The 12,913-nt window shown below is 68.3% G+C and overlaps 1 protein-coding gene across 1 annotated transcript in view; it reads right to left on the bottom strand.

Annotated features, from left to right (window-relative positions):
- COL16A1 (collagen, type XVI, alpha 1) overlaps nt 1-12,807 on the bottom strand; it is a 21,590-nt gene extending 8,783 nt beyond the window's left edge. Inside the window, 36 exon segments of the mRNA XM_014946441.1 lie at nt 3-47; nt 269-304; nt 444-485; nt 565-618; nt 691-813; nt 915-1,022; nt 1,120-1,155; nt 1,231-1,347; nt 1,513-1,566; nt 1,673-1,708; nt 1,828-1,872; nt 1,971-2,081; nt 2,162-2,197; nt 2,316-2,351; nt 2,450-2,566; nt 2,746-2,781; nt 3,048-3,092; nt 3,357-3,395; nt 3,555-3,650; nt 3,730-3,774; nt 3,902-3,964; nt 4,114-4,149; nt 4,394-4,438; nt 4,526-4,567; nt 4,716-4,778; nt 4,948-4,974; nt 5,425-5,460; nt 6,357-6,410; nt 6,966-7,097; nt 7,417-7,497; nt 7,589-7,864; nt 7,954-8,077; nt 9,783-9,900; nt 10,028-10,090; nt 12,139-12,329; nt 12,668-12,807. Coding sequence (XP_014801927.1) covers nt 3-47; nt 269-304; nt 444-485; nt 565-618; nt 691-813; nt 915-1,022; nt 1,120-1,155; nt 1,231-1,347; nt 1,513-1,566; nt 1,673-1,708; nt 1,828-1,872; nt 1,971-2,081; nt 2,162-2,197; nt 2,316-2,351; nt 2,450-2,566; nt 2,746-2,781; nt 3,048-3,092; nt 3,357-3,395; nt 3,555-3,650; nt 3,730-3,774; nt 3,902-3,964; nt 4,114-4,149; nt 4,394-4,438; nt 4,526-4,567; nt 4,716-4,778; nt 4,948-4,974; nt 5,425-5,460; nt 6,357-6,410; nt 6,966-7,097; nt 7,417-7,497; nt 7,589-7,864; nt 7,954-8,077; nt 9,783-9,900; nt 10,028-10,090; nt 12,139-12,329; nt 12,668-12,807 — 2,748 coding nt within the window.
- Nucleotides 12,808-12,913: the final 106 nt, after the last annotated feature.

Below are 12,913 nucleotides of genomic sequence, written 5' to 3'. Positions count from 1 at the left end.
CCTTGCTCTGCTGCCATCCCTGGGGGTCCCTGGGGTCCGGGGGGGCCCTGGGGGCAGGAGAAGGCATTAGCTCCCTCCCAGCACCTCCAGACACCCCCCGTCCCGTGGTGACAGCACTGTCCCCAGGGGGGTCTGGCCAGAACCCTGCTGCCACTGCCCGCACCAGGGGGGGCTGATGATGTAGGGATGCGATCCCCCCCCACAGCTTGCAGGAATTGGGGGGGCTGGTGGTTGCCCCATCTCCCAGGGCTGGAGAAAAGCTACTTACAGGTGTCCCGGGTGGGCCGGAGCTCCCGGGCTCTCCCTGGGAAAAACAGAGTGTGTCAGAGCTGGCAGAGCCACCTGGCACGACATGGGACAGGATGGCACAGCATGGCATGGCATGGCATGGCATGGCACAGGACGGCATGGCATGGCACGGCACGGCACCCCACGGCACCCACCTGCGGTCCCGGCTGGCCGATCCCCCGCGGTCCTGGCTCACCCTAGGGAGACGGAGGGACAGTGGGCACCCCCCAGTCCCCCCACCCAGCATCCAGCCCCCCTCCCCATAGCCCCACTCACCTGCAGCCCCTTCGGTCCGGCGGGACCCTGAACCCCGGGCAGCCCCGGCTTCCCCTAAAACACAGCAGGGTCAGGAGGGCACGATGGCACGGGGCACCCGTGGCACGGCGGGGGGGGGACACTCACGGGTCTGCCCGGCTGGCCGATGCCTGGGGGGCCTTGGTCTCCCTTGGCCCCAGGTTTTCCCGGGATGCCAACCGTGTCGGAGAAGTCCCCATGGGGAGCGGGACCGGGCTCGCAGGCGTCTCCCTGCAGAGGAGGGAGCATGGGAGGAGAGGTTGGGATGGGAGAGGGATAGAGGGGGTGGGTGACCCCCCAGTGACGGGATGTGGGTCCCCAAATAATCTCACCTTCTCCCCTTTGGGGCCAGCCGGACCCCTGATGCCAGGCTCACCCGACAGCCCTGGGACACCAGCCATGCCCGGGGTGCCCGGGTCCCCAGGGCTACCTGCATCCCCCTGGCAAAGAGAGGGATCAAGGCTGGCACAGGGCAGGGGGGCACACAGCACTCCCCACCCCCAGCCCCGCCAGAGCCCCTTCCCCAGCCCCTCTCACCTTCTGTCCCTTCTGGCCATTGTCACCGGGTCTGCCCTGGGGGAAGGAAGGAACGGGTCAGGGCACAGCATCCCCTAAAAACGGTACCCGAGAGCGCAGGGGGGGGCTCACCGCTCTGCCCGGGGGGCCATCCTGGCCCCTCTCCCCCGGTGGCCCGGGCACGGCCAGCACCGTCGCTGCTCCTTCGAGGGCCTGTGGCACGGGAGGGCATTGCCCACACGAGTCGCCCTGTGGAGGGGACATCCCGGTCGGAGCGTGGCCTCAGGGACCGGGGCACTGCAGCCCCCACCGCTCTCCCCATCTCAGGCTGTCCCATGCACTGAGCTGCACAGGTCTCAGCAGGGGTGGTTTAAGGGACAGGGGGTCCCAGGGCATCCCCAGCACAGGGCTCACCTTCTCTCCTTTGAGCCCCCGCACGCCTGGATCCCCCTTGTCTCCCGGGAGCCCCTGCACCGAGAAGCCACAGCGGAGATGAGAGCACGGCCCCCAGCACCCGGCTCCGGCCCCCCTGGGCTCCCAGCACCCCCCCCTGAGCCCCCACACCCCCACTCACCGGTCTGCCCATGGGTCCCTCCTGGCCACCGTCCCCCTGCAAGACACCAGGGTCAGTCCCTGTAGGAAGCTGAGGTTGCCCCCACCCCGTGGTTGGGGCCATTCCTGCTCCCTCGGGGGGTGCAGAAAGTGGGGTGGGCGTTGGGGGTCACTCACCTTCTGGCCCTTGATGCCAGCCAGCCTGGGGAGCCCCATTTCACCCTGCAAACACCCCACAGGGTCACACACCCACCCGGGGGGGATGGGGTGTCCCCCCCACCCCGGCATGCCAGATGGGGGACTCAGCCCCACGTACTCACGGGTAGCCCGGGCTGCAGCGGCGCCGGTGCCGGTTCACCCTCGAGCCCCTCGGGGGGACCCCGCAGCAGCGCAGCAAGGACACGGGCATCACAGGACAGGCAGGAGTCCCCCTGGGCAGCAAGAGGGCAGGGCTCAGGGTGGGGGGCCGGGGGGGCTGCCCGTGGGGTGGGATGCAGGGACAGACACTCACCTTCTCCCCTTTCATCCCGTGGATGCCAGGGTCTCCCTGGGGAGGAAGGAGAGGAGCTGGGCAGGGGGCTGCCAGCACGGGATGGAGGGGGCTCAGTGTCCCCCAACTCCGGCTGGGGATGAGCCAGCCCAGCCCTCACCCCCACGTCACCTACCCTGTCCCCTTTGGGTCCCGCAGGGCCGGGTCTGTCCTGGGGAGGGGGAAATAAAGAGGGGGCGTTAGGGATGCTGAGACGAGACCCTGCTCTGCCCTCCAACCCCCCCGCAAGCCCCCCATGTTCAGACTCACCGAGACCCCATCCTTGCCGGGCGCTCCGGGGGCTCCCCTGGGTCCCGGCTTGCCAGGCAGCCCGGTGGCACCCAGCATCCCCTCGGAGATGGTGGGACACACCTCGCACGGCTCACCCTGCCCATGGGAACAGGGAGATGTAGCCCCGGGCTCGGGGGGGGGAAGTCCTCAGGGTGGTCCCCGAGATACCCCAAGCAGCCCTGAGCCCAGGGGATGGGCACCGCGGTGCTGGCAGGGGCTGCCGTGCCCATGGCCACAGCACAGCCCCCACCGGGCCACCCTGCTGCTGCACCCACCTTATCTCCTTTCGGCCCCAGGACACCGGGGGGTCCCTGCGGGAGGAAGACAGGGGATGGGGTGCTTCAGGGAGCCCCTGAGACCGAGGTTTGCCCCAGAAATGCCACCCAGCACCCCGCAATCCCTGCCCCCAGACGTGACACGGGATGGTCCCAGCCTCAGACGAGGCCGCCGGCTCTCCCAAACCCCCTCTCGGCGCCTGGGCTGGGATCCCACCCCCGGCTCCGGCCAAGAGCCCCGACCCCGAGCCAAGAAACCCGTCCCTGACCCCGGGCTTTGGCTCCCGGCTCCCGGTACTCACGGGCATCCCAGGCGATCCTCCGGGTCCAGGAGCTCCCGAGCTGCCCTGGAGCCAGAAACAGGACAGCCTGAGCTCGGCAAAGGAGAAAACCACATCCCTCGGCACCCCCAGCACCCTTCTCCCCCCAGGCAGGGGTTCCCGCCCCCCTCAAGCCGAGCCCTTGCCCAGCACCCCGAGCCAGCGCTGACTCAGCCGTGCTGGATCCGGCTCCAGCCAGGGACCCCCGGAACAACGCAGTGCCTGCCATGCCAAGCTGCCCTCGGGCAGGGTGGGGGGTATCCAGGACCCCTTTTCCCACCCCCCACTCACCTTTTCTCCCTTTGGACCTGGGGGGCCACCAGGGTCACCCTGAGAGGCAAAGAGAATGGCGTTAGCCCACCAGCCAGCCCCATCACAGAGCTCCGTGAGGGCACCTCGCCCCCTCCTGTGGTGATGCCCAGCCACAGCCATTGCGTGCCAAGCTGGGGACACCACCCTGGCACAGCCCCATGGCACGGGGGTCCTTACCGGCTTCCCTGGAAAACCGATCCCTGGAGATCCTGGCTTCCCCGGGGGTCCCGGCTCGCCAGCCAGCCCCTCGGGTCCCACGAGGCCGGGGTCACCCTGGAAGGCACGGAGGGGGTGTCAGCACCAGGAATGAGTGCCCTGGCTCCCACCCACTTGCCCCCAAGCCCCCACCTACCTTCTGGCCCTTGGGACCCACCACGCAGATCTCTCCGGGCCGGCCCTGCCGGGAGGGGAGCAGGGTGTGAAGACTCCACACGTGCAGCACCGTGCACACCACGGCGTGGGCTGGTCCAGCACCCAGACCCCAGTGCCCAGGGGATGCCCCGGTACCGACCGGCACTACTCACATCGCGTCCCGGCCGTCCCGGCTTGCCCTGCAGTCCCCCGTCACCCTTCTCACCCTTCTGGCCCTGCGGGACAGACGGATGTCACCCATGCCAGCTCCCCTGCTGCCCGGGTTGGCTTAGGCAGTTCCTGGCATCTCTGCCACCATGGCAGGACGCACGGGGCAGTTGGCCCCACTGCAACGCCAGGAGACCCCCGGGTGGGTTGGACTTACCTTCTGCCCGTCAGCGCCGGCTGCCCCCGGGACCCCCTGTGTGGGAACAGTGGGGCAAAGTGGGTGCCCACGGGTGGGCTCATGCGTGCACCCACGGGTGGGCTCGTTAGGGGCTTCCCTCCTGCTCGCCCCACTGCTCCTTTCACCCACCACCACCCCCTGAGCTGTCTCCTCGGGGCTGGACCCCCACGTCCCAGCCTGGGGCACGCACAAGACGTGGGGTGGGGGGGGTCACCACTAGGTCCCCGTGTCATGACCCCATCCGCCGAGCATCACTTACCGTCTCTCCGCGCTGCCCCTTCTCGCCCTGCGGCCCCTCGGCGCACTGGGGAGGAGGAGGAGGAGGGAGTGGGGTGAGGAGGGGTAGCGTAGCCAGGTGATGGGGTACATTGAGGGCTGGGGGGGGTCTCACCTGCACGGGGCCACCGGGGTGGGTGCGCACGCAGTCAGCGCCCTGCGGGAGGGGGGAGGTGGCTCAGGGGCTCTGTCTGCACCGGCCATGGCCAAGGGTGGGGGGCCATGGGGGGCAGCGGGAGCCCCGGGAATCAGGGAGCATCCCCAGGGGAGGGGGGTCCCTGTCCAGGAAACGGGGGGACACTCACACGGTCGCCTTTCTCCCCCTTGGCCCCAGTGGTCCCAGGCAGGCCACGCTCACCCTTCCCACCCTGCAAAGAGAAGGGGGGTGTGGGTGATGAGATGGACCATGGGTGTCCCCATGTCCACCGTGGGGCCCATAGCTCCCAGGCAGAGATGCTCCGGGCACAGCCGAGGGTCTGTGTGGCCACATCCCTGCTGGAGCTGAGCTCTGTGTGTCCTGGGGGGTGACAAACCTACCTTTGGACCCGGGGGACCGAGGGTGACCTAGGGAGAGAGGAGAGAGGTGACCCACAGCACCCGGAGCCCCACAAGGGCAGGCTGTCTCCCAACAGCAGCAGGAGACAGCCCCGTCCCCAGCATCCCAACACCCTGTCCCCAAGTGCCACCCTGGGAGCCCCATGGGGCATGTGGGGTCCCAAACACCCATCATTCTCCGCCATCAGCCCCCCCACCTCCAGCCAGAGGTTGCCATGGAGAGGGGCCACATCTGGAAGGGATCAGAGACCTTCCCCACAGCCAGATGTTGCCCAGCCCTGGGCCAGGAGGAGCCAGGAATCACAGGGGGCTGGTGGCGATGGCAGAGTGGCAGATGAAACCCCCAGGCCACCACCTTGGTGGCTTTTTTGCCAGTCCCAGCTCCCAGCCCAGCCGGTGGGTCAGGGTCCCCATTTCCCCCCACCAGCACAGCCCAGTGCTGCCCAGTGGCACACTCACATTTGCCGAGGCCATCTGCGGCGAGCAGGGGGGGCACTGGAAGAGAGGAGGATGGTGTTTGGCACCAGCCCCATGCGGCACCCACAACCCCCTGGCCACTGCCCCGCTCTCCTGGGCACCCCAAACCCACGGGGCTCATCCTGCAGCATCCCTCCCTGCCAGCCCCGGGGTGCCCGTGGGCACAGGGGGATGCCCAGGGCAGGGAAGGGAAGAGCGAGGGGAGCGTGTTCCCCCCGCCGGGTCCCCGGGGAGGTGAGCGGAGCGGCCGGCCGGGCACCAGCTCTCCTGTGGTTTTGTGGCTTGACCACAGCTCCACGGAGCCAAACCAGCTGCTCCCATGGGACAGGCAGGATGGGGTTGCCCAAATCCCTGGGCTCCCGTCCCCCAGCCAGGGCCAGCCCCACACCTCACCCCCTTGCTGGGTGTCCCCGGAGGGACCCCGTCACCCCATCACACGGAGCAAAGGGTGAGAAAAGCTGGCCAGGCTGGCAGCCCCCACAGTCCCCGTGCTGTGGGACCTGGTCTGCACCCCCGGGGACCCCAGCAGGACCCCACCGTGGGGTCACTGCTGCCCTGGGGGGCTGGGGACACGCAGGGATGGGACACAGGGTGTGCTGGAGACGCTTCCCAGCTCCGGCAGAGCTCTGGAGACATTCGGAGGGAACAAAGAGGCTCTTGGCCACGGCTGGGATCGCTCCAGCAGCGGCAGAGAACGGAGAGGGGCCTCAATCCCTGCTTGGGGGAGCAGAGCAGCCGCCTCTGCAGGCGCCCCCACGGCTCTGGCAGCAGCAGAAAGTTCCCAAACACGGAGGGGACAGACCCATCCCGGGGCACAGATGGGCCCCTGGCACCAGTGGGAGGAAGGGGAGCAGAACCAAGGGTGCTGGGACGGGGGCAGAGGGGCTGGGACACCCTTTCCCACCTCCCCGCACCTTCTCCCCACGATCTTCCTTCAGGCTGGTCCTCCCCGAGGTCCTCACTGGCTCCTGTGGAGAGAGAAGAGCACCCATGGGTGCTACCTCCCCTTGCCCCCCAGTGTTATCCTGCCTGGGGCACCCATGGGTGCCACCCGCCTGGGGCTGAGCCCCAAACCAGTAGCTCGGCCAGTGCAGACCGTCAGCAGGGCTGGAGGAGCCCTCCCCTCCCTCCCTCCCTCCCCGGCATCTGGCCGCCGCCAGCTCCTTCCCTCCCCTCGCACCGAGCCTGGCGTGGTGGAAAATGTGAGGCAGGGCTTTTCCAGGGGCTGAAGCAACGTGGCTGCCAGCTCGGGGCTGGGAGCATCCCGTGCCGGGATGGGGACTCGTGCCAGGAGCATCCCGTGCTGGGACGGGGACCTGTGTGGGGAGCATCCCACACCAGGACGGGGACCCACATGGGGATGGGGCCAACATGGGGATGGGGACTCGTGCCAGGAGCATCCCGCACCAGGACGGGGACCCACACCAGGACGGGGACCCACACCAGGAGCATCCTGCACCGGGATGGGGACCCACACCAGGACGGGGGCCCGTGCCAGGCTGCCGGGGGCTGCCGGAGCTCACCGTGCCCAGCGGCTCCTCCAGGCAGAAGCAGCGGGTGTACACCCGGCCCTCAGACTGCGGCGAGATCTCGATGAGGTTGCTGCTCTGCATCAGCTCTGCCTGCCGACGGGTCTTGGGCGCTTCCGTGAGGCACTGCTGGGAGACAGGGGGGTCACGGGGGGAGCCAGGATCCCCAGCCCTGCCTGAGCACCCAGGGTGACTCAGGAGAGGGGTGCATCCCACACCGTGCCCTGCGCTGGCCACGAGGACAGGCGTCAAGTGATGTCCTAGGGCTGGTGGAGAGCTGCCCCGTGTCCCCGGCCACCGCAGGCAGGAGGTGACCCACAGGGGAGCTCTGGCTGAGAGACCTGCCCTCGCCGTGCCTCAGTTTCCCCTCTGGGAAAACCCTGATGGTGCTGAGCAATGCCAGAGCCTGGCTGGGACTGGGGTGGGGGGCTCGGGGGGGACTCACCCCGCTGGCCGAGATCTCACAGCACCCCTCCTGCCTGGCCAGCTCGGCGTCGCAGTAGATCTGAGCTTGCTGGATGTCGAACTGCAGCGGGAAGGGGACGGCAGGTCAAGAGCAGGCAGGGACGGATCCCGCACCCCTGGCAGAGTGTCCCTGCACCCCCGTGGGGACTCACCCTCACCGGGGTGCCACGCACAGCATCCAGCCCCAGGAAGGCATTGCCCTCCGGGGCCAGCGGCCGCCGGGCTGCCAGCGGCTTGGAGGAGATGGAGGAGCAGTCGAGGTGGACGGAGACAGCGCGGCTCTGCACGGCCACCACCACCTTGTGCCACCGCCCGTCGAAGAGGGATGCCACCGCCTTCCCCGCGAAGACGGCGCTGACGAACGTGGCCCCCGGTGCCCTCGCCTGAAACTCCAGGCTCTTCTCGGGGCCGTGCACGGCCAGGGACAGCTGGGCAGAGAGGGGACAACACCGCGCTCGGGGACGGCTCCCGGCTGTCCCCTTGTCACCGGAGCATCCCATCGCCCCAGGGCCCGTACCTGGGGGTAGCCCTGCCGGTCGGTGACCTGGAAGAGGTACCAGTGCTCCCCGGTGCTGTTCTTCTTCAGCAGCAAGGTGAGGACGAGGGTGAAGGCGGGGGGCAGCCCGTGGGGAAACACCTGCCTGTGGGGACAAGGCGTCGGGGGCGGCCGGACCCTGCACCGAGCTCCGATGCTGGTGTTTGCACCGGCCCCGACACCCCCACCCACACGGCACCCACTGGCAGCATCACCCCAACAGCCCCCCATGGGTCCTGTCGGGGTCTGTCCCGGTTGGTGGCACCGCAGATGCCATCAGGGCACATTGAGCCCCAGATCCTCGTTGGCAGCGCCTGGACCTGGAGCTGTTTGTGCCTCGAAGGGGGCACAGGATGGGGCAGCCGGAGATGTCAGCACTTTGGCAACGGGAGCCAAACACGAAACAGACAGCAGAGATGTTTCCTCCCACCCTGGCCCAGCACGGGGAGCTCAAACTGTCCCCCCAGAGCTCAGCCCCACATCCCTCGCACCGGCCAGACACAGGGGACCGAGCATCCCCAGCCTGCCCCAGGCACCGTCCCCATCCCCTGCCCCACGGCACAGCCACCATCCCCACCATGCACCCCAAACACAGCGCTCCCAGGGTGGTTACAGCATGAGAACATGCACTTCTCGCCACAATATTGAATTTGATCCCCAGGCAGCCAGGACACACATCCCTGACCCACAGGACGGATGCTCCCACGCAGGCGGTGGGGCAGAGCTCACTCCCCATAGCAGCCTGGTCCCTCCCCATAGCGGGGAGCACGGTAGCCATTCCCCGGTGGGACCGTGCCCAGTGTGCCCACAGCCCGCCCAGCCACTGGAAATATTTGCTCCGGGCTCCACTCTTTTCCCAGCCTCGGCTCCACCACACCAGCAATTTTCCAAGCCACCGCTCTGGAGCTGGACCAAGGCACGAGGAGCAGGGGCCAGACCCGGTGGTCCCCCCCTGTGCTCTGCAGGGCACGGGGCTGTCCTCGTAGGGTGCCGGGGTGGAGGGGCACCCATGGGTGCCCACCTGGAGCTCACAACCAGGCTACCAGGGCCACCCCTGCACTGAGCATTCCCCAGGGCTGGCTCTGGGCTGCCGCAGGCACCCGGCCAAGAGCAACACCAGCCTGGAGCATCTGCCACCTCGAAGCCATCTAAGGACTGAGCCATCTAAGGAGGTCTCCTTCGCCCTCAGCAGAGCCCCGTGCCCAGTGCAGCCCCTTGCCAGCCCCAGGGCGAGGCGGGTTGGAGGCAGGCAGGCACGCAAACCACAGCAGCTTCCTCCCGAAGCGGTTCCTGAGGACGTGGACCTGCTCCCACCTCGCCACGCTGCAGCATCCCTGCCAGCACCTCGGGCACGGCTGGGCAGGACGCGCTGGAGACGGTGGGGCCGAGGACTAGTCTCTGTGTGCTTCCCCCCCAACAGACCCCCGTGGCCCCAACAAACCCAGAAGAGCCTGCTCTGGATGTTTGGAGCTTGTCTAGACCCCGGCGAGCGCCTGCCAAGCGGAGGAGAGCAAACACAGAGCAGCCACAGAGCCCTGCTTGCGTAAGGGCTGGCCACGACCCAGCCCAGCCACTGCAGCCCGGGATTTACTTTCTAGGAGGAAGGTGGCTTGGGCAGTCCCAGCTTGGGACCACCAGCTCTGGTGGGACCACCACCCTCCTGGGTGCTGCGGAGCTGCCTGGCCTCTCCAGCATAAGTTAAGGGCAAAGCCTAACGAGTTTTGCCAAGGCTCCATCCTTAAAACACATGGGGACGGTGCCCGGAGGTGCTTTGGCCACCGAGAGCCACCCGGTGACCGGTCCGTACTCACTGCGTGGGCTGGACCAGCGGCACGGCGCCCAGCCGCAGCACCACCGGCCCCCGCGGGTTGCGGACCTTCTTGATGGAGGAGATCTTCAGCAGGTCGAACCTCTTAATCAGGTTAAAACCTGCAGGACAGAGCGGAGGAGGAGAGCCCTGGGCAGGCTGACGGTCTCCAGGCAGGGTGGGGAGCCCATCCCTGGGGAGTCGGGGCTGCGTGGGGCTGCAAGACAAGGAGGGGGGGGCTTCCCTTACCCGTTACGTTCTCATACTTGTCCCCAACCAGGTCCTCGTTCCAGAGCTGTGGGCACGGCTCCCCTGCGAGGCAAATCAGCAGGTCACCCCAGTGTCCCCAGGGGCTGGACCGTGCAGAGCTCCCCAAGACCAAGCAGGTCTTGGGGTGCTGCCAGGAGCTCCCCCTGACCCCCCCCCCAGAGCCCCCGAGGCTGCTGGCAGCCACGGGACAGCATGGATCCAGCAAACACGGCTCCCACGGCAGCAAACAGCCCGCCAGGAGCCAAGCAGCAGGTTTGGAAGGGATGGAAGGGACGGACAGGGAGTTCAGAGCTGGCCCCCGGCCACCTCCCCCAGCAAGTTCACCAGGTGAAATGTTTTTCCCAGTTGTGGCGCGTTTTGCCTCAAAAACAGCCTCGTGTCTGGAATCGGCATCAGGAGACTTGGCCGGGCGCCGCGGACACCCAAGGCGGGGAGGTGACACCCAGGGCTGCCCCCTCGCCTTCCTGTCCCCAGCCTGGTGACATCCTCAGACCTGGTGGCCCCAGGGGACAGGCACGAGAGCCCGGCCAAGGGGACAGCGAGAGGCTGAGCCGCAGGACACGCCATGTCAGCAGCAATCAGGGGGATGCTGGTGCCGTTTGCAGCCCCCCTGATACAGGACTGCGTTAGCAGCATCAACCCACTGCCCCGGGATGCTCCAGATGTTGGGAGGTGTGAGATAAGAGGAGGAAACACGGGGGTATTGAAAGAGGAATTTGTTTTGTTTCCATGCACATCAGCCCTGGCACAGGCCCTCGAAGACTCACCCACCTCTTCCCCAGCCCTCGGCCATTCCTGGGGGGCAGCTCTGGCCCCCGTGGCCCCACTGCCCACCTCCACCTCTGCCCGAGAGCCCGGCACCACCACCACAGTGGTTCTCCCCCAGGCTGACCACTTGCTCGCACACGGCCAGCGGCAGCGCAGGGAGCTGCCCCCTCACCCCCGGGACCCCCGGCAGTGGGGGCACCGGACCCGGCCCCACAGGCACGTGTCGTGGCCGGGGGCAGATTCCCTCCCGCCGGCAGTGAGATCATCCGTAGCGGGGCAGGGGGTGGGAAGCAAAGCATAAATCACCCCGGCCGCCATCTGCTTTGAAGCCTCTCCCGGCTCCTCTCTCCGGGAAAAAATCTCCTCTCCCCAACCCTCGTTTGCCTAACGAAGGGCCGGGAGCCAGCTGGCCGTGCCACACGGGACCGTGGGTGTCGGTGCCGGCCGCGGGGTCCCTTGCAAAGCCGGGGAGCCCCCCGTCCCCGCCGGGACGAGCCACCGCTCCACCCCCACAAAGACTGATGCAACCGCAGCTCCGCTGCCAGCGGCTCCTCCCCACCATCCGCCTCCAGCTCACCCTGTGCCACGGCCAGCCCCACGCCGGGACCCCCACACCGCAGCCCCACAGCCAGGGACACCTTGGCTGGGACCCCCATGGCCTCAGTCATCGTCACCCTGTCATGGTGACGGCCCTGCACCCTCCACCGTTGGCATGTCCCATGGCCAAACCTCTTCCCACCTCGCCAAAACCCCCTCAGGGGCTCTGTGCATCCTCACTGCTGCCCGGAGCGGCCCTGGCTCCTCTACAGAGCAGCCCCCACTCGCTCCCACCCGGGCCTGGCTCCCGCACACGCTGCCTGACGGGCCGGCGCTGCCTCCATTGCCAGCTGGCAACGAGCGGCCCATGGCCGGAGCGTGGCCAAGCTCTCTCCCTCCGTGAGCACCGTCTGGGCCACGGGGTGTTCCCGGTGCTCAGCCACTGCGGGGGCGATGGCGGGGTGTCCCCGGGCTGGCTCCCCACAGCAGGGCTCGTTCGGCTCTCCCTTGGCCCCCTGCCCGCACGGGACGCTGAGCAAAGCCCCAAAGCCCGGGCAGACGGTGCTCAGCAGGGAGCCAAGGGCCGCGGCCGCCGCTGCGGCCACCAGTGCGCTCCTGCTTGTGGTCCTGGCATGGGGGGACCCGGCATGGCTCACCGTGTCACCGGCCACCTCTGCCCCACCATCCCTGGGTCTGACCGAGCCCACCCCTCCTTTCCCTGGGGATGGGTAAGGAGGGGGTCGCTCCCATGCGGACCCCAAGCCCCCACTCCCCGTGTCCCTTACCTTCCGCCGCCGTCAGCTCCTTCCCTTCGCAGGCGCTGACGAGCCCCGCGAGCGCCAGGGCCCAGAGACCCCTCATGGTGCCCGTGGCAGCGGCTCGGGGCCAAGAGGGCTGCCTGCAAGGGAGAGATGTCGGGCAGCAGCAGGACAGGCACGTGGTGGGCACCGGCCCGTGTCCCACAGCCTTGCCCGCTCTGGGACACTGCCAGCACCGAGCTGATGCTGACCCCCTCAGTCATGGGTCGGGCAGGTTTTGGGGGTCAGTGCAGCCCCCATCCACTGCAGGATCCCCATCTGCTCCCCCACCCAGCCCAAGCACACAGAGCGAGCCCCAGCACCCCGGCATTCACGGGTTCAGCCCAACCCCAGCACCCAGATTTACTCCAAACACCCGGAAACGTGGAGTCTGTGGTGCCCCAGAGCAGAACCGGGTGCCTCCCGCACAGACCCCCCCCCTCCCCTCCTATTGCTCCCTCCTATTTCATCCCCTTTGGATGCCGGGGTGGCCTGAAGCCCTGCAGGTCACCCCAACCTGGCCTCCCTCCTGCCTCTTCCTGCCACGAAGCACGGCAGGGCTGCAGGCAGCCGGAGCCGGGACAGACCGGACACGTTGGGCTCCGCTGCGAAGAGCGAGACATCCATCCCTGAGCCCTCGTCCCCACACACAGCCATGGGGGACCCCTGTGTCCGGCGGCCCTGCCTCTGCCCTGCCTGCCCCCCAGCTCCCCTGCACCCCCCAACTCTGCCCTGCCTGCACCCCAGCTCCCCTGCCCCCCCC

This window comes from Calidris pugnax, unplaced genomic scaffold (assembly GCF_001431845.1).
Source record: "Calidris pugnax isolate Ruff unplaced genomic scaffold, ASM143184v1 scaffold113, whole genome shotgun sequence".
NCBI classification, from domain to species: Eukaryota; Metazoa; Chordata; class Aves; order Charadriiformes; family Scolopacidae; genus Calidris; species Calidris pugnax.
Note: the sequence above shows the minus strand (reverse complement) of the source record. Positions and strands in the feature narration are given on the sequence as shown.